The 23,294-nt window shown below is 42.5% G+C and overlaps 1 protein-coding gene across 1 annotated transcript in view; it reads left to right on the forward strand.

The window, feature by feature from the left end:
• The window catches only part of LOC140463231 (synaptonemal complex protein 2-like), a 377,524-nt gene that overhangs the window by 216,783 nt on the left and 137,447 nt on the right, over positions 1-23,294 (forward strand). The window contains exon 10 of the mRNA XM_072557016.1: positions 10,686-10,741. Within this exon, the coding sequence (XP_072413117.1) occupies positions 10,686-10,741 (56 nt within the window). The remainder of the gene's footprint in view (positions 1-10,685; positions 10,742-23,294) is intronic.

The raw sequence follows: 23,294 nt of genomic DNA on the forward strand, positions 1-23,294 counted from the left end.
CATGTAAAGTGAGTGAAATTCGGTTGGAGATATTGGTTACATTGTCTCCACTTAAACTTGATAAGGCACCTTAAACTAGGTAAGAGTCATCCAGCGAAGCTAAGGGACGTGAGAGTGTAAACTACAGAGTACTGCCAATTTTCTATAGACTCAAGAGTAGTTTCAGACCACTGGAGAGTTGTACATGTTGGACATGTTCAAGATAAGCACAGCAACTGGTCTGTCAGTTTAACTTCACTGATGGTTGAGTTCTAGAAAGTGCAGAATTTCTTGAAGGCAAAGTGCATTTTCCTAACTAGAGTTTTTTGAAAAAGTTACAGAGTGGATCATTGAGGGTGATGCATTTGATGTGTTGTACACAAATTTCCTGGAAGCACATGATAAAGTGCCATAGAACAGACTTGCAAAATTAGAGCCCATGGAATAAAAAGGACAATATCAGTGTTGATACTAAATTGGATAAGTGACAAGCAAGTTAAGGTTTCTAGGCTGGATGGTTGTTTGTAGTGGAGTTCCCTTGTGGTCAGTGTTGGGACCTTTGCTCTCCCTGGTTTATAGCAATAACCTAGATCTTGGATTGTAAAACAAAACCCCAAAATACCAAAGAACTGCAAACGCTGGAAATCAGAAACAAAAACATAAATTGTTACTATAGCAACTACCCGCAAACACGCAAGAGAAGCTGTATTAAGCTTCAAAAGGCTATAACACACTGCAGCACACCCAACCTATGAAGGGAAGAATAAGAAGACCTCTAAGAGTATTTGCCAAGAACGGATATCTGCTCAACTTCTTCCACAGCTGCCTAACAGACAAACAACGCAACAAGGACATGCTACGACCTAACTCACTGGCCATGCTACCTTACATAATAAACGTAGGGATTCTATCTTCTGTCTATAAAACTGACAGCCAGACTTCTCCAACTAGTGGGATTCATGACAGCCCTTAAATTGACACCCACGCTCAGACAACAATGATCCAAAAATATGAATCCTTCTCCCATACACCAGCTCCTCAGCCATGCATTCATCTACTCTATCCTCCTATTCCTGCCCTCACTCGCTCATAGCACTGGGAGTAATCCAGATATTACTACCCTTGAGGACCTCCTTTTTAAATTTCTGCCTAACTCTCAGTAATCTCCCTTCAGAATCTCAACCTTTTCCCTTCCTATATCATTGGTTCCAATGTGGACAATGACCTCCTGCTGGCCCCTCTCCCCCGTGAGAACATTCTGCACCCTCTCTGAGACATCCTTGATCCTGGCACCAGGGAAGCAACACCATTCTGCTTTTTCTCTGCTGGCCACAGAAACGTCTGTCTGTACCTCTGACTACAGAATTCCCTAACACAATTGATCTCTTGGAAGCCGACGTACCCCTCATTGCATTAGAGCCAGTCTCAATACCAGAAACTTGACTGTTCATGCTACGTTCCCCTGAGAATCCATCACCCCCTACATTTTCCAAAACAGCATACCTGTTTGAAATGGGTATATACACAAATATCTTAGGTGCCGACCTCTCTCACCCTCCTGAAGTTAACCCATCTATGTGACGGTATCTGAGACTTCCCCCCCCCCTTCCTATAACTGCCATCCATCACATACTGTTGCTGTTGCAAATTCTTCATCACTTCTATCTGTCTCTCCAACCGATTCACTCAATCTGATAAGATTTGCATCCAACAGCATTTATGGCAGATATAATCCGCAGTAACCCTTAAACTCTCTTTAAACTCCCACATCTGACAAGAAGTACATATCACTGCAAAGGCCATTTTTGCTCCTTCACAATCTACAGACCCAGAAAATAACACCGTCTTATTCCTCTACAAAACACTGCACCAGGTTAAATTAATAGCTATGGTTTATATTTAAAGTTTAATCAAGAAACTTATCTCCAAAAACATATAATCAAGAAAGAACCCACTGTACTCACTAATACAGCGTTTCTCTTGGATAGACTTAGCAGAGGGATTGAATTCAAGAGTCGTGAGATGATGTTGCAGCTGTACAGGACCTTGGTAAGGCCACATTTGGAGTACTGTGTGCAGTTCTGGTCGCCTCACTTTAGGAAAGACTTGGAAGCTTTGGAGAGGGTGCAGAGGAGATTTACCAGGATGTTGCCTGGAATGGAGAATAGGTCGTACGAAGATAGGTTGAGAGTGCTAGGCCTTTTCTCATTGGAACGGCGAAGGATGAGGGGTGACTTGATAGAGGTTTATAAGATGATCAGGGGAATAGACAGACAGTCAGAGACTTTTTCCCCGGGTACAACAAAGTGTTACAAGGGGACATAAATTTAAGTTGAAGGGTGGAAGGTATAGGGGGGATGTCAGGGGTAGGTTCTTTACCCAGAGAGTGGTGGGGGCATGGAATGCGCTGCCTGTGGGAGTGGCAGAGTCAGCATCATTGGTGACCTTTAAGCGGCAATTGGATAGGTACATGGATTGGTGCTTAAGCTAGGACAAATGTTCGGCACAACATCATGGGCTGAAGGGCCTGTTCTGTACTGTATTGTTCTATGTTCTATAGACTTAAAACAACAATTAACTTATCTGATTCTGTGTTGTGAACTTTGCCTAAACCGGTTCCTCCAAGATTAGTTGTGAAATTCACTGTTTGTTAATTTTCCTAGATGCACACATGAATTCAAAAACAGCAAAGGCAGTAACTATGCAGGTCTTCTCTCTCTTCTCTCCCTCTCCACCCCCCCCCCCCCCGGCACTGTCCTCACCATGTGCTTCCTTTGTCTGCTCTTCTCCCTTTTAAAACTGCTGTTGTTTTGACTTTTTTTGCAAAGTTCCAAAACAATGCAACAGCATATAAAACAGTAATTGCAGTTCCTGGAATTCAAGGGAATCATCTCCAGCACCTAAAATACCTCAAAAAAAGGAACAGCTCTTACGGCCAGAAACTTTTCCCATCCTCCATCTTGGATTACCCAGAATCTTTTCACCTTCATCAGCATAATAATGCAGCTTCTAATCATAATACAAGCAATATAAAAGAAAAAGATGATAGCAAAAATGTTCTCTATTCCCTGGACAACAGATGTCCCAGGGATCCTAATCACTGTGTTGCCCAACTCCATAGGGTTGAAGACGGGGTTTGTTTGAGTTCAAACTCTTCATTACTTTATTATGATCACTTCATTATGAATGTGATCAGCCAAATCAGTAATTTAATAACAAATTAGTGGCCACCCTGTTCTGCAATGGTGTGGTCAAAGTCCTTCTCCCGGAAACAGACTGCCAAAACTAGTTCAAACACTGGCCCCTCCCTCGATCTAACCATCACCTTCCCTTAGAGTTGTACAGCATAGAAACAGACCCTTCGGTCCAACTTGTCCATGCCAACCAGATATCCCAACTTAATCTAGTCCCATTTGCCAGCATTTGGCCCATATCCCTCTAAATCCTTCCTATTCATATACCCATGCCTTTTAAATGTTGCAATTGTACTAGCCTCCACTACTTCCTCTGGCAGCTCATTCCATACACACACTACCACCTCTGTGAAAAAGTTGCCCCTTAGATCCATTTTATATCTTTCCCCTCTCATCCTAAAACTTTGGCCTCTAGTTCTGGGCTCACCCACTCCAGAGAAATGACTTTGTCTATTTATCCTATCAATGCCACTCATGATTTTATAAACCTGTTTCAGGTCAGCCCTCAGCCTCCAACGCTCCAGCAAAAACAGCCCCAGCCTATTCAGACTGTCCTAATAGCACAAGACCTCCAATCCTAGCAACAACCTTATGAATCTTTTCTGAACCCTTTCAAGCTTCACAACATCCTCCCCATAGGAAGGAGACCAGAATTGCATGCAATATTCCAAAAGTGGCCTAACCAATGTCCTGTACAGCTGCAACATGATCTTCCAATTCCTATACTCAGTGCTCTAACCAATAAATGAGAACATATCAAATACTTTCTTCATTATCCTATCTGCAACTCTACTTTCAAGGAACTACGAACCTGCACTCCAAAGACTCTTTGTTCAGCAACACTCTGCAGGACCTTATCATGAAGTGTGTAAGTCCTTACAATTAAGTCCTGCTCTGATTTGGTTTTCCAAAACACAGCACCTCACATTTATCTAAATTAAGCTCCATTTGCCACTCTTCAGCTCATTGGCCAATCTGATCAAAATCCCATTGTACTTTGTGTCCACTACACCTCCAATTTTGGTGTCATATGAAACTTAGTAACTATACCTTTTATGTTCACATCAAAACCATTGATATAAATGACGGTTACTCATGGACCCAGCACCGATTCTTGTGGCACACCACTGGTCACAAACCTCTAGTCTGAAAAGCAACCCTCCACCGTCACCTTCTATCTTCTACCTTCGACCAGTTCTGTGTCCAAATGGCTAGTTCTCCCTGTATTCCAAAAGGTTTAACCTTGTTAACCAGTCTCCCATGGGGAACCTTGTTGAATGTCTTACTGAAGTCCAAATAGATCGCGTCCACCACTCTGCCCTCATCAATCCTCTTTGCTCCTTCAGAAAACTCAATCAAAGCCATGCTGACTATCTCTAACCCATCCTTGCCTTTCCAAATACAAGTACATCCTGTCCCTCAGGACTCCCTCCAACAACTTGCCCACTACTGATGCCACCGGATCTATAGTTCCCTGGCTTTTCCTTACCACCTTTCTTAAATAGTGGCACCATGTTAGCCAACCTCCAGTCTCCGGCAAATCATCTGTGAATATCAATGATACAAATAACTCAGCAAGTAGCCCAGCAATCACTTCACAGCTTCCCACGGTGGTCTAGGGTACACCTGATCGGGTCCTGGGGATTTATCCACTTTTGTGCATTTCAAAACATCTAGCACCACCACTCTGTAATTTGGATATTTTACAAGATGTCATTGTCTATTTCCCCACATTCTATATCTTCCATGTCCTTCTCCACAGTAAACACTGATGCAAAATACTCAGTTAGTATCTCCCCCAATTCCTGCAGCTCCACACATAGGCTGCCTTGTTGAGGGACCATATTCTCTCCCAAGTTGCTCTGTTGTCCTTAATCTATTTATGAAATCCCTTTGGATTCTCCTTAACTCTATTTGCTGAAGCTATCTCATGTCCTCTTTTCCCTTCCTGATTTCCCTCTGAAGTATAAACGTACTGCCTTTATACTCTTCTAGGGATTCACTTAATCTATCCTGTCTATACCTGATCTGTGCTTCCTTCTATTTTCTTAACCAAAACCTCAATTTCTGTAGTCATTTAGCATTCCTTATACCTACCAGCCTTTCCTTTCACCCTAACAGGAATATACTGTCTCTGGACTCTTGTTATTCAGTTCTGAAAGCTTCCCATTTTCCAAATGTCCCTTTATCTGTGAACATCTGGCCCCCAATCAGCTTTTGAAAGTTCTTGCCTAATACCATCAAAATTAGCCTTCCTCCAGTTTAAAACTTCAACTTTTAGATCTGGTCTATCCTTTCCCAACACTATTTTAAAATGAAGAGAATTATGGTCGCTGGTCCCAAAGTGCTCCTCCACTGACACCTCAGTCACCTGCCCTGCCTTATTCCCCAAGAGTAGGTCAAGTTTTGCACCTTCTCTCAGAGGAGCAACCACATACTGAAATAGAAAATTTTCTTGTACACACTTAACAAATTCCTCTCCATCTAAACCCTTAACACTATGCTAGTCTCAGTCTGTTTGGAAAGTTAAAACCACCCTCTCATTCTTACAGATAACTGAGATCTCTCACAAATTTGTTTCTCAATTTCCCGCTATTAGGGTGTCTATAATACAATCCCACTAACATGATCATCCCTTTCTTATTTTTAGTTCCACCTAAATAACTTCCCTGCATGTATTCCCAGGAATATCTGCCCTGAATATAGAAGTCATGCTATCTGTTATCAGAAAATGCCACTCCCCCTCCTTTCTTGCCCCCTTTTCTATCCTTCCTGTAGCATTTGTTCCTGGAACATTAGGCTGCCAATCCTGTCCATTGCTGAGCCATGTTTTTGTAATTACTATGATATCCCAGTCCCATGTTCCTAACTATGTCCTGAGTTCATCTGCCTTCCCTGTTAGGCCTCTTGCATTGAAGTTTAATTTACCTTATTCTCTGTTTTGACCCTGCCTGCCCTGACTGTTTGACTCACTCCTTTTCCCAACTGTATCAGTCTCAGATTGATCTCTTTCCTTACTACGTCTTTGGTTCCCAGCAGCTCCCCCCCACTAACTTAACTCCTCCTGAGAAGTTCTAGCAAATCTCTGCCAGTGTATTAGTCCCCTTCCAATTCAGGTGCAATCCATCCTTCTTGTGCAGGTTACGTCTATCACAGAAAAGATTCCAATCATCCAAAAGTGTGAACCCTTCGCCCTTGCACCAGCTCAGCCACACATTCATCTGTTCTATCCTCCTATTCCTACCCTCAATAGCTCATATCCAGATATTACTACCCTTGAGTGCCTCCTTTTTAAATTCCTGCCGAACTTTCTATATTCTCCCTTTAGAATCTCATCCTTTTCCCTTCCTATGTCATTGGTTACAATGTGTAAAATGACCTCCTGCTGGTCCCTCTCCCCCTTGAGTACAGTCTGCACCCTTTCTGAGACATCCTTGATCCTGGCACCAAGGAAACAAAACACCATTTTGTTTTTTCGCTGCTGGCTGCAGGAACGTCTGTCTGTGCCTCTGACTTGAGAGTCCCCTGTCACAATTGATCGTTTGTAACCTGACATGGCCCTCTTTGCATTAGAGCCAGTCTCAATACCAGAAACTTAGCTATTTTGTTACATTCCCCTGAGAGTCCATCACCCCTACATTTTTCAAAACAGCATGCTTGTTTGAGATGGGGATAAACATAGAAGACTCCTGCACCACTGCCTACCCCCCCCCCCCCCCATCTTTCCTGGAGTTAACCCATCTACCTGATTGTATCCTCGGCTTTTCTCCCTTCCTATTACGGCCATCCATCACACTCCCTACCTCTTGTATTCCTCATTTTCCTCTAACTGTCACTCCAACCAATCCTTGCAATTTGATAGGATTCACATCCAAAGACACCACCTGTTGACATTATCATCAGTAACATGGAAACTCTCCCTAAACTACCATACCCAACAGGTTGATAGGGTTGTTAAGAAGGCATACGGTGTGTTAGATTTTATTGGTAGAGGGACGGAGTTTCGGAGCCATGAAGAGATGTTGTATCTGTACAAAACTCTGGTGTGGCCACACTTGGAGCATTGCATAAAGTTCTGGTTGCTGCATTGTAGGGATTGGAAAGGGTGCAGAGGTGATTTACCAGAATGTTGCCTGGCATGGAGGGAAGGTCTTATGAGGAAAGTCTGAGGGACATGAGGCTGTTTTCGTTGCAGAGAATAAGATTAAGAGGAGACTTAATAGAGACATACAAGATCATCAGAGGTTTAGATAGGGTGGACAGTGACAGCCTTTTTCCTTGGTTGGTGATGGCTAGCATGAGGAGTATAGCTTTAAATTGATGGGTGATAGATAGAGGACAGATGTCAGAGGTAAGTTCTTTACTTAGAATAGTAAGGGTATGGAATACCCTACCTGCAACAGTAGTAGACTCACCAACGTTAAGGAAATTTAAATGGTCATTGAATAAATATATGGATGCTAATGGAATAGTGCAGGTTAGATGGGCTTCAGATTGGTTTCACATGTTGGCATAACATCAACGGCCAAAGGGCCTGTACTGCGCTGTAATGTTCTATGTTCTACATTCTCAGAGCATACCACTCTACTAAAGGCCATCTTGCTTCTTCACAATCTACAGACCGAGATAACAACACTGTCGTTTTGCTCTAAAAATACATGCTTCAGGCTAACTTAGTACTTATGTTTTATATTTTTAAAATTGGTCTTGAGATGGATTTCTGTAAAACATATAATTAAGAAAGAAAACACTCTACTCACTACTGCAGACTTACAGCAAGGTTACATGCTAAAGACTATGCACTTATCTGTTCCTGTGCTCACCCACACCGGTTCCTCCAAAGTCAGCTGTGAATTTCGCTGTTTGTTAATTTTTCCAAGACACATACTGATGTCCAGAGATACATAAACTCAAACAGCAAAGGCAGTAACTGTGCAGATTCACTGCTGTCAGTTCGCACTGTAGGTTTCCCCCTCCCCCTCCCCCCAACTAATCACCGTTGCTGCCTTTTATCTGTCTTTCTCCCTTTTAAAAGTGCAGTTGTTTTGACTTTTTATCCCCAAAAGTTCCATAACAATGCAACTGCATATAAAACAGTAACTGCTGCTCTTGGAATTTGAGGAAATCACTTCCAACACCTAAAATACCTTGAAAAAGGAGCAGCTACAATCTTTTCCCATCCTCCATCTTGGATTACCCTTCCAGACTGACTAACACCAGTTCCCAGGTGCTGATCTTGTTAACCTGGGGGTACTTGAACATTTGCAACCTGGAAATACTTCTCCCCTCCCCTGTACTAACACTGAAGAATCTATGGAATACTTTTGATCAAGAAATAACCTACAGGCCTCGTCTCATAAACAAATAACAGCTTGTTCTTTTTTTAACACAAGTTGATGGTCACAGGTGAAAGACATGTTCAGCTCACAGTTCTCGGTTCACAGTCCAAAATAAAGTAGATAGAAGAAGAAAAACAAAAATAATGAAAAATCACTAAGAATTATAACAACATAGAGACAATATTAAATAATGGGTGACAGGTGATAGTAGGTGGGGCAGCAGCAGAAGGATTTAAGTGTATATTAGCATCAGCAAATAAATATGGAAAGACAGGTTGAGAGCATAGTTATTAAATTGCACAGTATCCTCGGCTTTATTAATTGTTGTATTGAGTATAAGAGCGAGGAGGTAATGTTAAAATGTAGAAAACACTGGTTTGAGCTCAGATGGAATATTGTGTCTACTTCTGAGCACCACACCTCAGGAAAGATGCAAGTGGAATGGGGAGAGTGCAGATAAGATTCACAAGAATACATCCAAAATGGAAAAAAAAAACCTGTAAAGATAGATTGAAGAGGTAGGCCTTTTTTTTCCTAGAGAAGAGTAAATTGAGTGAAAGTTTGATGGGGGTATTCAAAATGAGAATTCTGGGCAGTGTAGAAATGGAGAATGTCTTATTTGTCGAAGGTCTATTCGCAGAACACTCCAGAGAACATCTTCGGGACACTTGCACTAACCAACCCCACTGCCCTGTAGCCAAGCACTTCAGCTTCCCCCTCCCACTCTGCCAAGGACATGCAGGTCCTGGGCCTCCTCCAACACCACTCCCTAACCACCCAACCCTAGGAGGAAGAACGCCTCATCTCCCGCCTTAGGACCCTCCAACCACACGGCAACAATGTGGATTTTGCCAGTTTCCTCATTTCCTCTTTTCCCCCCCCACCTGATCCCTGTTCCAACCTTCCAACTTGGCTCCACTCTTATGACCTTAGCTACCTGTCCATTTTCCTTCCCACTTATCTGCTTCACCCTCCTCTCCAATCTATCACCATTATCCCAACCTCCATCTATCTATTGAACAGTCAGGTACCTTCCTCCCAGCCCCATCCCCTTCCCATTTATCTCTCCACCCCCTTGGCTCATAGCCTCATTCCTGATGAAGAGCTTTTGCCCGTAATGTTGATTCTCCTGATCCTTGGATGCTGCCTGACCTGCTGTGCTTTTCCAACACCACACTCTCTACTCTAATATCCAGCATCTGCGGTCCTCACTTTCACCTTATTTGTAGAAAGATTAAATGAGATGGCAGTGATTTAAGGTCATTGGGAAAAGAAATCAGAAATATGAGGACAATCTTCATACAGTAAGTAGTTTGGATCGTAATGTACTTCTGGTGGGGTGGTTGAGACAGGTTCAGTCAAGGCATTCAAAATGGAATTGTATTGTTATCTGAAAAAGAAGACTGTGCAGGGTTAAATGAAGAAGGTGGGGAAGTAGCACTACAATCAGAGAAGCCGTACAGACAAAACCAGTTGAATGTGTCTTTCTGTTCATTGAGCATTCTCTCATTCTTATTTGTTCAATCAGACCAACAAGAAACATGGTAATATAACAGTGGTGAACATGTTTCTACCTTATTTTAATAAGGATCCAACACATGACTTTGAGAAGTCTATTGGGCTAACATTCCCTTCATTCCTAGAGGTTTCCTTATGACAGTAACGCTTTGTGGTTAACTGAGAAGATATGCAGATAAGTAAAATGGTGTGACATAAACTGTCTGTACCTCCTCCAGATCATGATCAGCGTGCACCCTGCCCATTAATTGACAGGGCTTCTTATTTGAATACTGGATTAGTGGTGCTGGAAGAGCACAGCAGTTCAGGCAGCATCCAGCGATTTCGCTGCTCGTTGGATGCTGCCTGAACTGCTGTGCTCTTCCAGCACCACTAATCCAGTATTTGGTTTTCAGCATCTGCAGTCATTGTTTTTACCTTCTTATTTGAATATTCAATTTGATCTACTTTCAAACATTTATGACCAGATCTAACAGTAGGCTTAAGGAATTTTGCAGCTCTTAAGCCAGTTGGTCATGTGTCTGTTTCTGCCTCTAATTTTGTATTACTTTTAATCATTGTATTGAATATTTTAATTCTAATATCTGCTATAAATAATGTCTTGGTGGTATACTTTTGTAACTTTCTGAACATTGTAATAATTGTATGTTTTTAGGAAAAGTGGCAACACTGCAAAGGCAGCATTATGAGAAAAGATCAAAGTCTACAAAGGTAGGCCATAAATATACAACTATGACTGAACCTTACACTCTTAAGTACAAATTGTTTCACATTTTTGATGTGTTCTGATACCACATCTCAGCAAATTTGCCTTATTAATTACCTGCCCTGCCCCTGTGTCATCTATCATATCCAATATCCAGCCTCATCTTACCATGTGCTGTGTGCACAGCAACTTGCCACCTAGCAGATATCCACTGAAATACTGGCATCCCTTAGTTCCACACCAGCTTTGAGATGTAGCTGTGCTCCTCAGCACATATTGGCATTCCAAAGCTACCTTGCTCAGTCATGGATAGAATCGGAGGAGGTCAGAGAAGAGGAAGACAGAACAATTCTTTGTCATATCTGGAGGTCCTGATGGATAGGGTTGTGCAAAGGAAGGTCGTCTAATTCACGGAGAAAAGGCAGAGCAGGTCGTGCCACCAGACTTGGTCTGAAGTCGCCTCCTGGTCTAGTGCTATTTCCAACATGTGGAGGTTGGCCAGCAGTGCCTCTTATTGAAGCAGGAAAATTGACATTTTTCCTTGGATGCTGCCTGACCTGCTGTGCATTTCCAGCACCATTCTAATCTTGACTCTAATCTCCACCATCTGCAGTCCTCACTTTCGCCGTGTCTTATGGCCCTGCTAGAGCAAGTGCCAGATCTTCTCTCTGCCACTTATCGCATGTTCTGTCTCTGGCACTGCACAAGAGTCTCCTACCATGACAACAAGACTCTTGTATTATCACTGTCACTATTGTGTGCAAAACTGCCATCACCTACTTGCCACCCTCAGCTTTGCACACCACATGCCCTCTGATCTGCTTTCTCAGTCCCTTATAAACCTTACATACTTTCATGCATCATCATCATCTCATTCATTTCCCCTGCCTTTTCTCATTAGAAGAGAAGAGAGTTCATAATAGGAAGAATGAGATAATTTTGGCAGCAGCAGGAGAAGTATAGGGCAGCACGATGGCTCAGCGGTTAGCACTATTTGAAACATACAAATCCGGAGCAGAAGGAGTCACCAATTCCATTGCCATATAATAATATCGTGGCTGATCTGTGTGTTTAAATTTCTACGTTCTTATCTATACCTGATCATCTTTAATTCCTTTGGAAAGCAAAAATCTACCTCCATCTTGAAATGTTCAATGACCTCATCCATCACTTTCTGAGGCAGAGAGTACCAAAGTTCTGGAAAGAAAAATCTCTGTGCTAAAAGGACAAGCCCTTATTTCAAAACAACTTCCTGTAAATATGGAGTCACCACAAGAGGAGACATCCAAATAACCTTGTCAAGACATTTTACAATCTTATATAATGCTATCATGTCACCCATTAATCTTCTCAACCCCAATGGAAACAAGCTCAGTCTGTTCAAATCAGATAATTTGCTCATTCCAGATATCAATATAATAAACCTCTTCTGATTAGCAGTTTTTGAGAAAATTTGTAAGTCAGGTTGATGATAAGTCTGTAAATTAGCTCACTGAGCTTGAAGGTTTGTTTTAGATTAGATTAGATTCCCTACAGTGTGGAAACAGACCCTTCAGCCCAACCAGTCCACACCGACCCTCCGAAGAGAACCCACCCAGACCCATTTCCCTCTGACTAATGCACCTAACACTACGGGCAATTTAGCATGGCCAATCCACCTGACCTGCATATCTTTGGACTGTGGGAGGAAACCGGAGCACCCAGAGGAACCCACGCAGATACAGGGAGAATGTACAAACTCCAAACAGACAGTCACCCAAGGCAGGAATTGAACCTGGGACCCTGGTGCTGTGAGGCAGAAGTGCTAACCACTGGCCGCCTGTTTTCAGACGTTTCATCACCATACTAGGAGAGACTGTGCTGAAGTGGTGGTGGTGATATGTCCTCCCTCTCTGTTTATAAGTCTTGGTTTCTTGAGATGAGTGATGTCATTTCCAGTTCTTTTTTTCAAGGATAGGTAGTTAGGATCCAAATCGGTGTGTTTATTGATGGAGTTCTGGTTAGGATGCCATTCCTTTAAGAATTCTCGTGCATGTCTTTGTTTAACCTGTCCTAGGACGTGTGTGTTGTCCCAGTCAAAGTGGTGTCCTTCTTTATCTGTATGTATGGAAATTAGTGATAGTGGGTCGTATCTCTTGGTGGCTAGTTCATGTATCCTGGTGGCAGGTTTCCTGCTAGTTTGTCCAATATAGTGTTTTTTTACAGTTCTTGCATGGTATCTTGTAAATGACATTCGTTTTGCTGGTGGTATCTAATGGATCCTTTAGTTTCATTAGTCGCTGTTTAAGTGTGTTGGTAGGTTTGTGGGTTACCGTGATGTCCAGGGGTCTGAGTAGTCTGGAAGTCATTTCTGATATGTCTTTGATGTAAGGTAATGTGGCTATAGTTTTTGGTTGCGTTGTGTCTGCTTGTTTGGGTTTATTTCTGAGAAATGGACAGATTGTTGTTTATTGGGTACCCATTTTTCTTGAAAACGTTCTATAGGTATTTTTCTTCTGCTTTTTGTAGTTCTTGGGTGCTGCAATGTCATATAATGTCGTAATGCAGCTCCATTTGTGGGTTTTGGGGTGATTGCTTCTGAAGTATTTAGTATGTGTTTGTTGTTTTTCTGTAGAGGCTAGTTTGAAGCTCTCCATTAACTGTACGTTCGTCTGTCACGTCTAGTAGTCGGAGTCTGTTGTCGTTCTCCTCCTCTTTTGTGAATTTTATGCCTGTCAGGATATTGTTGATGGTGTTGTATGTTTCCGATAATTTGTTCCACTTTGTGAAGACGAAGGCATCATCTACGTAGCAGACCCAAAGTTTGGGCTCGATAGATGGGAGGGCAGCTTATTCATGTCTGCACTACTGCTTCCAGTATGAGCCCTGATATTGGTGATAGGAGAAAGTGAGGACTGCAGATGCTGGAGATCAGAGCTGAAAATGTGTTGCTGGAAAAGCGCAGCAGGTCAGGCAGCATCCAAGGAGCCGAAGAATCGACGTTTTGGGCATGAGCCCTTCTTCAGGAATGAGGAAAGTGTGCCAAGCAGGCTAAGATAAAAAGTAGGGAGAAGGGACTTGGGGGAGGGGCATTGGAAATGCAATAGGTGGAAGGAGGTTAAGGTGAGGGTGATAGGCCGGAGTAGGGGTGGGGCGGAGAGGTCAGCAAGAAGATTGCAGGTTAGGAAGGTGGTGCTGAGTTCAAGGATTGGAACTGAGACAAGGTGGGGGGGAGGGGAAATGAGGGAACTGGCAAAATCTGAGTTTATCCCTTGTGGTTGGAGGGTACCACAAGGGATAAACTCGGATTTCTCCAGTTTCCTGGCCACAGGAAACTGGGTAACTAGAGAAAGGGTTGTCCTACTCAAGGACAAAGGAAGAAAGTTATGCATGAAGTCAGAGAAAATGGGCGAGATTCTTAATGAGTACTTTTGAGTCGGTAATCACCAAGGAGAGGAACATGACAGACGTAGAGGTTAGGCATAGATGTTTGATTACTCTAGGACAAGTCAGCGTAACGATGGAGGAAGTATTGGATATTCTAAAAGGCATTAAGGTGGACAAGTCCCTAGGTCCAGATAGGATGCAGCCCAGGTTACTGAAGGAAGCATGGGAAATAGCTGGGGCCTTAACAGATATCTTTGTAGCATCCTTGAACACGGGTGAGGTTCCAGAGGACTGAAGAATTGCTAATGTTGTCCCCTTGTTTAAGAAGGGTAGCAAGGATAATCCAGGTAATTGTAGACCAGTGAGTCTGACATTAGTGAGAGGGAAGCTGCTGGAGAAGATACTGTGGGATAGAATCCATTTACATTTGGAAGAAATGGGCTTATCAGTGATAGATAGGCAACATGGTTTTGTACAGGGGAGGTCATGTCTTACCAACTTACTAGAATTCTTTGAGGAAGTGATGAAGATGATTGATGAGGGAGGGACTGTAAAAATATATACATGGACTTCAGTAATGTGTTTGACAAAGTTGCCCATGGAGAAAGTGAGGACTGCAGATGCTGGAGATCAGAACTGAAAATGTGTTGCTGGAAAAGTACAGCAGGTCAGGCAGCATCCAAGGAGCAGGAGAATCACCGTTTCGGGCATGAGCCTGAATTCCTGAAGAAGGGCTCATGCCCGAAACGTCGATTCTCCTGCTCCTTGGATGCTGCCTGACCTGCTGCGCATTTTCAGCACGGAGAAACTGAGTTTGCATGGGGTCCAGGGTGTATAGGTAGGAAAAGAGAATTGGCTGGGCAACAGGAGACCGAGTAGTAGTTGAAAGGAGTTTCTCAAAATGAAGAACTGTGACCAGTGATGTTCCACAGAGATCCATGTTGGGACCACTGTTGTTTGTGATATACATAAATGATTTGGAGGAAGGTATCGGTGGTCTGATTAGCAAGTTTGCAGTTAACAGTAAGTTTGGTGGACTAGCAGTGAAGGGGACTGTCAGACAATGCAGCAGAGTATAGATAGATTGGAGAGTTGGGCGGAGAAATGGCAGATGGGGTTCAATCTGGGCAAATGCGAGGTCATGCATTTTGGAAGATCCAATTCTAGAGTGAACTATGCAGTAAATGAAAAGCCCTGGGGAAAGTTGATGTTCATAGAGTTCTGGGTGTTCAGGTCCACTGGTCCCTGAAGGTGGCAAAGCAGGTCGATAGGAGTGGTCAAGAAGGCATGCAACATGCTTTTCTTCGCACGGGGTATTGAGTACAAGAGGTAGCAGGTTATATTATAGTTGTATAGGACTTTGGTTTGGCCACATTTGGAATACTGCATACCGTTCTGGTCACCACATTACTAGAAGGATGTGGATGCTTAGGAGATGGTACAGAGGAGGTTTACCAGGATGTTGCCTGGTATAAAGGGAGCTAGCTATGAAGAGAGATTGAGTAGATTAGGATTAAATTCATTAGAAAGACAGAGGTTATAAAGAATAGAAAGTTACAGCTCAATATTGCGCCAACCTGTGAAATTAATCTGATGCCCATCTAACCTACACCGTTCCATTGTTATTCTTATGAATGTCCAATGCCCATTTAAATACCCTTAATGTCAGCAAGTCTACTGCTTACACTCTGTATAAAGAAACTACCCCTGATATCTGTCCTAAATCTATCACCCCTCAATTTAAAGTCGTATCCCCTCATGTTAACCTTCACCATCTGAGGAAAAAGGCTCTCACTGTCCACCCTATCTAACCCTCTGACTATCTTAAAAGCCTCGATTAAGTCACCTCTCAACCTTCTTCTCTCCAACAAAAATAGCCTCAGTTCCCTCAGCCTTTCCTCTTAAGACCTTCCTTCTATACCAGGCAACATCCTAGTAAATCTCCTGTGAACCCTTTCCAAATCTTCCACATCCTTCCTGTAATGGAGTGACTAGAACTGTACGCAATACTCCAGGTGAGGTCTTACCAGTGTCTTATACAGCTGAAGCATGGCCTCGTGGCTCCGAAACTCAATCCCCCTACCAATAAATGCCAGCACACCAAGTGCCTTCATAACAACCCTGTCAACCTGGGTGACAAGCTTCAGTAATTTATGTACCTGGACACCAAGATCTCTCTGTTCAGCTACACTACCAAAGATTTTACCATTAGCCCAGTAATTTGTATTCCTGTTATTTCTTCCAAAGTGAACTACCTCACACTTTTCCACATTAAACTCCATTTACCACTTCTCTGCCCAGCTCTGCAACTTATCTATGTCCCTTTGTAACCCACAACATCCTTAGGCAGAGTTGTGGATAGTGCCAATCTTAATGTTGTCCGCAAATTTACTAACCCATCCTTCTACACCCTCCTCCAGATCATTTATAAAAATGACAAACAACAGTAGCCTCAAAACAGATCCTTGCAGTACACCACTGGTAACTGAGCTTCAGGATGAGCATTTCCCATCAACCACCATCCTCTGTCTTCTTTCAGCTAGCCAATTTCTGATCAGATTGAGGGGGTCACCTGATTGAGGTCTACAGAATCATGAAAGGTATAGACAGGGTGGATGGCAAGAAGCTTTTTCCCAGAGTGCAGAACTCAATTACTAAAAGTCACGATTTCAAGGTGAAAGGAAAAACATTTAAGGGAAATAAGCATGGAAAGTTCTTTATGCAGAGGGTGGTGACTGCCTGGAATGCATTGCCAATGAATGTCGTAGAGGCAGACACAATAGCGTCATTTAAGATGTATCTAAACAGAGACATGAATGGGCAGGGAGCAGAGGGATACAGACTCTTAGAAAATAGGCAACAGGTTTAGCTAGAGGATCTGGATCAGCGCAGGCTTGGTGGGTTGAAGGGCCTGTTCCTGTGCTGTAATTTTCTTTGTAGAGGAGTATGGTGCTGGAAAAGCACAGCCAGTCAGGCAGTATCCGAGGAGCAGGAGAGTCGACTTTTCGAACATATGTTTGAAACGTCAACTCTCCTACTCCTCAGATGCTGCCTGACTGGCTATGCATTTCCAGCACCATACTCTTGAACTCTAGCATCTGGAGTCCTCACTTTCTCACTGTAATTTTCTTTGTTCATTGTACAAGACATCATTTAGGACATATACGCGTTTATTTAACTATTGAAGTGTACCAACTACATTTGGTGCCATATTTAGACGGTGAACAGACGCGTTTCTTTTTCACAGATTTCCTGTAAAAATGTAGCATTAGCATCAGTTGTCTCATATTCCAAAATATTTGCTTCTAACAATGTCAAGAAAATCTTCAAACCTGTATTTGTTGCTGGTGATGAATCTACTTTCATATATCAGTACCCACATTTTTCTTCAAAACCTCATGCCACTAGCCTGGATTTAGACTTCTAAGATCTGTCGGGTGTGTATTTTCTGTACATAAAGACATGCAATACCAAATTTTCTGCAGCTTTTGGAAGTCTTTGCTGAACAGCCAAAATCACAATCATGTGCTTGTGTTCCTAATAGTTGTCCTGGTCTGTTCTCTATTTCTAAAGTCATAGAGTCATACAGCATGGAAACAGACTCTTCGGTTCAACTAGTCTATACTGATCATGTTCCCAAACTAAACTAGTCCCACTTGCCTCTGTTTGGCCTATTTCCCTTCAAACCTTTCCCATTCATGTTCCTGTCCATAATGCCTTTTAAATGTTGTGACTATACATGTTTTCACCACTTCAACTGGAAGTTCAAACCATATACGAACCATTTTCTTTGGAAAATAAGTTCCCCTCATGTCCTTTTTAAAGCTTTCTGTTACTGCCTTAAAAAATGCCCCCTAGTTTTGAACTCCCCATCCTAGAGAAAAGACCAGGATCTTCACCTTATCCACATCCCTCTTAATTTTATAAACCTCGATAAGGTTTACCACGCTCAAATGAAGAAAGTTCCAACCTAACTTGTGTACAAGTGTTAGGATGCAATCCTTGCAATTTTGTCATTCAAAGCAGAATCACCATTTTTACATCAACAGCCAAAATACCATCTACCAGTATCAAATCCAGCAGTTACTCAAATGGATTTTGTGACCTTAAACTATGCCCTTTATCTTGCCATTTGTCTGTTTCTGGATTGTTATTTGATCTCCCCTGCTAATCATAGGATTCCTTTCAAATGTTCCCCATCTCTTACTAAGTGCATCCTTCTGAGAGGAGGGGGCCAGGATTCAACACAGTTTTCCAACAGTGGCTTAACCAATGTCCTGTACACCCACAACATAACCTCCCAACTCATATACCCAATGTTCTGACCAATAAAGGAAAGCGTACTAAATGCCTTCTTCACTATCCCATCTATCTGAGACTCCACTTTCAAGGAACTGTGAACCTGCACTCCAAGGTCTCTTTAGTCAGCAACACTCACCAGGATCTTGCCATTAAGTGGATAAGTCTTGTCCTGATTTGCCTTTCCAAAATGTAGGACCTGACATTCATCTAAAATAAATTCCATCTGCCACTCCTCAACCCATTGACCCATCTGATCAAGATCCCATTGTACTCTGAGGTAACCTCCTTCTCTGTCCACTACACCTCTAATTTTGGTGTCATCTGCAAACATACTAAGTGTACCTCCTGTGTTCACATCCAAGTCGTTTATCTAAATGACAAAGAACAGTGGGTCCAGCACCAATCCTTGTGACACATCACTGGTCACAGGTGTCCAGTCTGAAAAGCAACCCTCAACTACCACTCTGTCCTCTATTCCATCTAACCTTGCTAACTGGTCTACCATGAGGAACCTTGTTGAACACCTTACTGAAGTCCACCTCTCTGCCCTCATCAATCATCTTCACTACTTCAAAAAACTCAGTCAAGTTAGTGAGACATGATTTTCCATACACAGTCATTTTGACTCTCCCTAATCAGCCCTTGATGTTGTTTTAACTTGAAACGGTTCAGAAAAGATTTACAAGGATGTTGCCAGGTTTAAAGGTTTGAGCTATAGAGAGAGGCTGAATAAGCTGGGGCTGTTTTTCCTGGAGCATTGGAGACCGAGGAGTGACCTTTACAGAGGTTTATAAAATCATCAGGGACATGGATAGGATAAATAGACAAGGTATTTTCCCTGCAGTGGATGAGAGGGGCAATATTTAAAAGGGACCTAAGGGGCAACTTTTTCACACAAAAGGTGGTGCATGTGTGGAATGAATTTTCATTGGAAGTGGTGGAGGCTGGTACAGTTACAACATCTTGGTGGCTATATAAATAGGAAGAGTTTAGAGAAAAATAGGCCAAGTGCTGGCAACTGGGACTAGATTAATTTAGGATATCTGGTCGGCATGGACAAGTTGGACCAAAAGGTCTGTTTTCATGGTGAACATCTCTTTGACTCTGACTCTAAGTGCATGTTTACTCCCTGAACCACCTGAGGAAGCTTTTTACACTGTATTTTCTTGTCTTCCATTTTTGTACATTATGCTCCTAAACATCATCTTCTGTCCGTCATCCTGACCTGCAACCAATTGTACATTTTCCGTGGCTTTCGCTGCTCTACTTATAATAGTCACATTTCTGTCCAACTTATGGTGGACATGGGTATAGAAATTAAAGAGAAGGTCTGTGATAGAATTAGCGTAGACAGAGGAGATTCTGAGTGGTCTGGTAGATAAACTTCCAGAGCCAGATGAAATGTTTATCGCAGGTTATTGATTGAAGCAAGGGAGGAAATAACATGGATGGTGGCAAAAAGTGTCAGTTCCTCTCTGGATACAAGAGAGGTACTGGAGAACAGCCAACATGGTATCATTATTTAAGAAAGGAGCAAGAGATTAACCAGGAAATTACAGGCCAGTCAACCTAACCTCAGGCAGTAGTGAAGAAACTCTTAAAATCAATTCTGAGGGACAGAATTTACCTCCACTTGGGGAGACAGGGATTGATGCTTTTGTTAAAGGAAGGTTATGTCTATCCAACTTGTTTGAATATTTCAAAGAGGTGTCACTGAGGGCAAGGGTTTTGATGTAGTTACTTGGAATTCAGCAAAGCTTTTGATAAAATCCTTCATGGGAGATTGATTGTGAAGATAAGAGCCAAGGAAATTTGGCTGATTGCATGTGCATTTGGCTGAGTGGTAGGAAGCAGAGGGTGATGGTTGAGGGTGTTTTTCTCATCTGACCATGCAAAGCTTACTGATTTTCAGGATCTGAGCAGAGAGAGAAAGGAGTCCTAGTTTAGTCACTTCGGCACCTGCTGATTAGGAAAATAAATCAAAATTGTGATATTACAAGAAAAGTTTGATTGGTTCGTGATTTTAAAAAGGAATTGGTGAAAGTCCAGGCCATTGTAACAAAGGAATATAAGTAAGCAAATTAGGATAAAGGAACCATGGTTAATGTAAGAGAAGTTAATATCGCTCATACATAACCATTATTATAGTCTTTTGAGAAAAGAGAGTATCTGAGGGGTTTAAAGGAAGTCATCGCAATAGAGCTCTCACCAGCGACATGCTTCTCCTTTGCTCTGTGGCAAATTGTGGAAGCTTCAGTTGTCTGAAATAACTCCACGAAGGCTGGTGTTCCATCACCAACCTTTATTTACATGTGCACAATACACGACAAACTGATCCAGCTAGCTCAGAGCGAGATCCCAGAGTGAATATAACCCCTAACACTCCTGTTTATATCTGTCAGCAAGACTCCTGTTTGGACCCAGTTAGCAGCCCCAATCATTGAACACATATTCTGTGATCTCCACCTGGGTGACCTCGTTTTAATCACTACCAACGTGTGTTCAGGAAGTATGTCCACCTGCTGCAACTGGCGAGCTGCATTTTGGAGCTGGAGCTGGAGGAGTGGGTGAACTCAATGTAGACCATTTGTGTTGCTGAGCAAGTCATGGATAGCATATCCACTAAGGTGGTTACATTGCAGGTGTAAACTGACCACTAGAAAGGGCATGCTAGGTAGCGTAGCAGTCTCCTGTGTCCGTTTCCTTTTCCAACAGATGTGACATTTTAGAATTATAGAGATATACAGCATGGAAATAGACCCTTCAGTCCAACCCATCCATGCTGACCAGATATCCCAACCCAATCCAGCACCTGGCCCATATCCCTCCCAACTCTTCTTATTCATATACCCATCCAAAGCCTTTTAAATGTTGGAATTGTACTAGCCTCCACCACTTCCTCTGGTAGCTCATTCCATATACATACCATGCTCTGCGTGAAAAAGTTGCCCCTTGGATCTCTTTTATATCTTTACCCTCTCACCCTAAACCTATGCCCTCTAGTTCTGGGCTCCCCCACCGTAGGGAAAAGATTTTATCTATTTATCCTATCCATGCCCTTCATGATTTGATGAACCTCAAAAGGTCAACCCTCAACCTCCGACGCTCCCAGGAAAACAGCCACAGCCTGTTCAGCCTCTCCCTGTGGCTCAAATCCTCCAACCCTGGCAACATCCTTGTAAATCTTTTCTGAACCCTTCCAAGTTTCACAACATCTTTTCGATAGGAAGGAGACCAGAATTGCACACAATATTCCAGAAGTGGCCTAACCAATGTCTTGTACAGCCGCAACATGACCTCCCAACTCCTGTACTTAATACTCTGGAGACTGGGAGGAAATGACAACCCAGGGAAAGCAACGGCAGCCAAGCTCATGACGCCATGGGTGAGTCAGCTGCACAAGAGAGGAGGAAAAGTAATCACTAGACTGTTGTTGTAGCAGATTTAGTTGTAAAGAGAGCAAATGTTGTGAAGGAAAATATAGAGAATCACCAGGAGACACAGCAAGTTCTTCAAGAAGAAGGTCTTTTATTTGCAAACAAAAAACCGTGACACTGAGAAAGCTGATTCTCGAATGCCCACGAACCTCAGGGTCCATGGCTTTTTATACTTTTTTTTAAACATGTTTCTGTTAGCTTATCAGCATGTCCAACTATATTAATCAAAGTACTTCACTCAGTGATGTTAGTTCCCATTATCTCTTTAGTTGTACATTCTACTTAATGTTATTCTAATGTCACGGTTAGATATTTATTGCTAACTCTGCTACAGTGATCTTCCATTCCAAACTAACCTGTCATGATAGATATTTAGCTATTCCATCTATTACAATAGTCTCCTGTCTCAAGCTGATTCTACTAACTATTAATTAGATATTTTAATGTCATGTCCTAAATATTTACGCTCCCAATCTTGTCACAGTGATACTTGACTTGCTTTATTACTTGTGTTATCTCATCTCGCCAGAGTGACCTTTCAGCCTTAACCTTACTCTTCTAATTGGTGTAAGAGCATTCCACTATTCTTATTCCATCCTGCCTTCTACAGACCACAGATTGCCAGTGGTCTTCATGCTTTAACCTTCCCATGCTTTCATGTTCTTCATTTTCCATATTCCCCCTTTGAGACCTCCTGGTCTCACCTAGAGAAAGAAGACAATAAGCTCAGCCCCTCTTGTGCCCAATACAAACAATGTAGGTCCTAACACGGACTAAATAATTTTCGGAGTCTGAGACTTAAAGGGTTCTTCCTCCATTCCTGGGGTCCCTTGGGCCAAAAACCTGTCCTCCAATAACCAGAACAGGAAAAAAAGACTCACGATCTAGGACCCGCGCGTTCTTCAGAAATATGATCGACGTCCCCATGTATATATCTTCCTTGCATCATGGCGGTTGTTAGGTCATAATCATAACCCCAGCGGTGGGGTTCCATTCGAGGAGTAAGTACTTCCTGGGGTAACTAAAATAACCACAAGTTGTCATGCAGTGACACAAACTAAAAAGGACTTAATAAAAGGTAAAGCACAACAAAAAACGAAGGTGACAACAAGCAAAACCGCACCTACAATAAGACCAATCCTGACAAACCATGCTCCCCTAGACCCTAATGTATTATTCAGCCAATCAAAAGCCTGATGACCATACCCCACTCCAGTATTGTCTTTTAGCTTCCGTCTTAGATTCTTTAGGTTTTTCATGGCTTTAGTAAAAGATCCCCCAGGCTAGTGTTGTTAGGTATAAAGGTACAGCAATGTTCCCCAACCATCACACAAACCCCACCTTTTTCTGCCAGTATCCACTCTAAGGCCTGTCTGTTTTGCCATGTCATTTTGGTGGTAGCATCCAATTGTTCTCCCAAGGCCACAAGAGCATCATCAGTATAATTGATACA

The sequence above is a fragment of the Chiloscyllium punctatum genome, chromosome 37 (assembly GCF_047496795.1).
Source record: "Chiloscyllium punctatum isolate Juve2018m chromosome 37, sChiPun1.3, whole genome shotgun sequence".
NCBI classification, from domain to species: domain Eukaryota; kingdom Metazoa; phylum Chordata; class Chondrichthyes; order Orectolobiformes; family Hemiscylliidae; genus Chiloscyllium; species Chiloscyllium punctatum.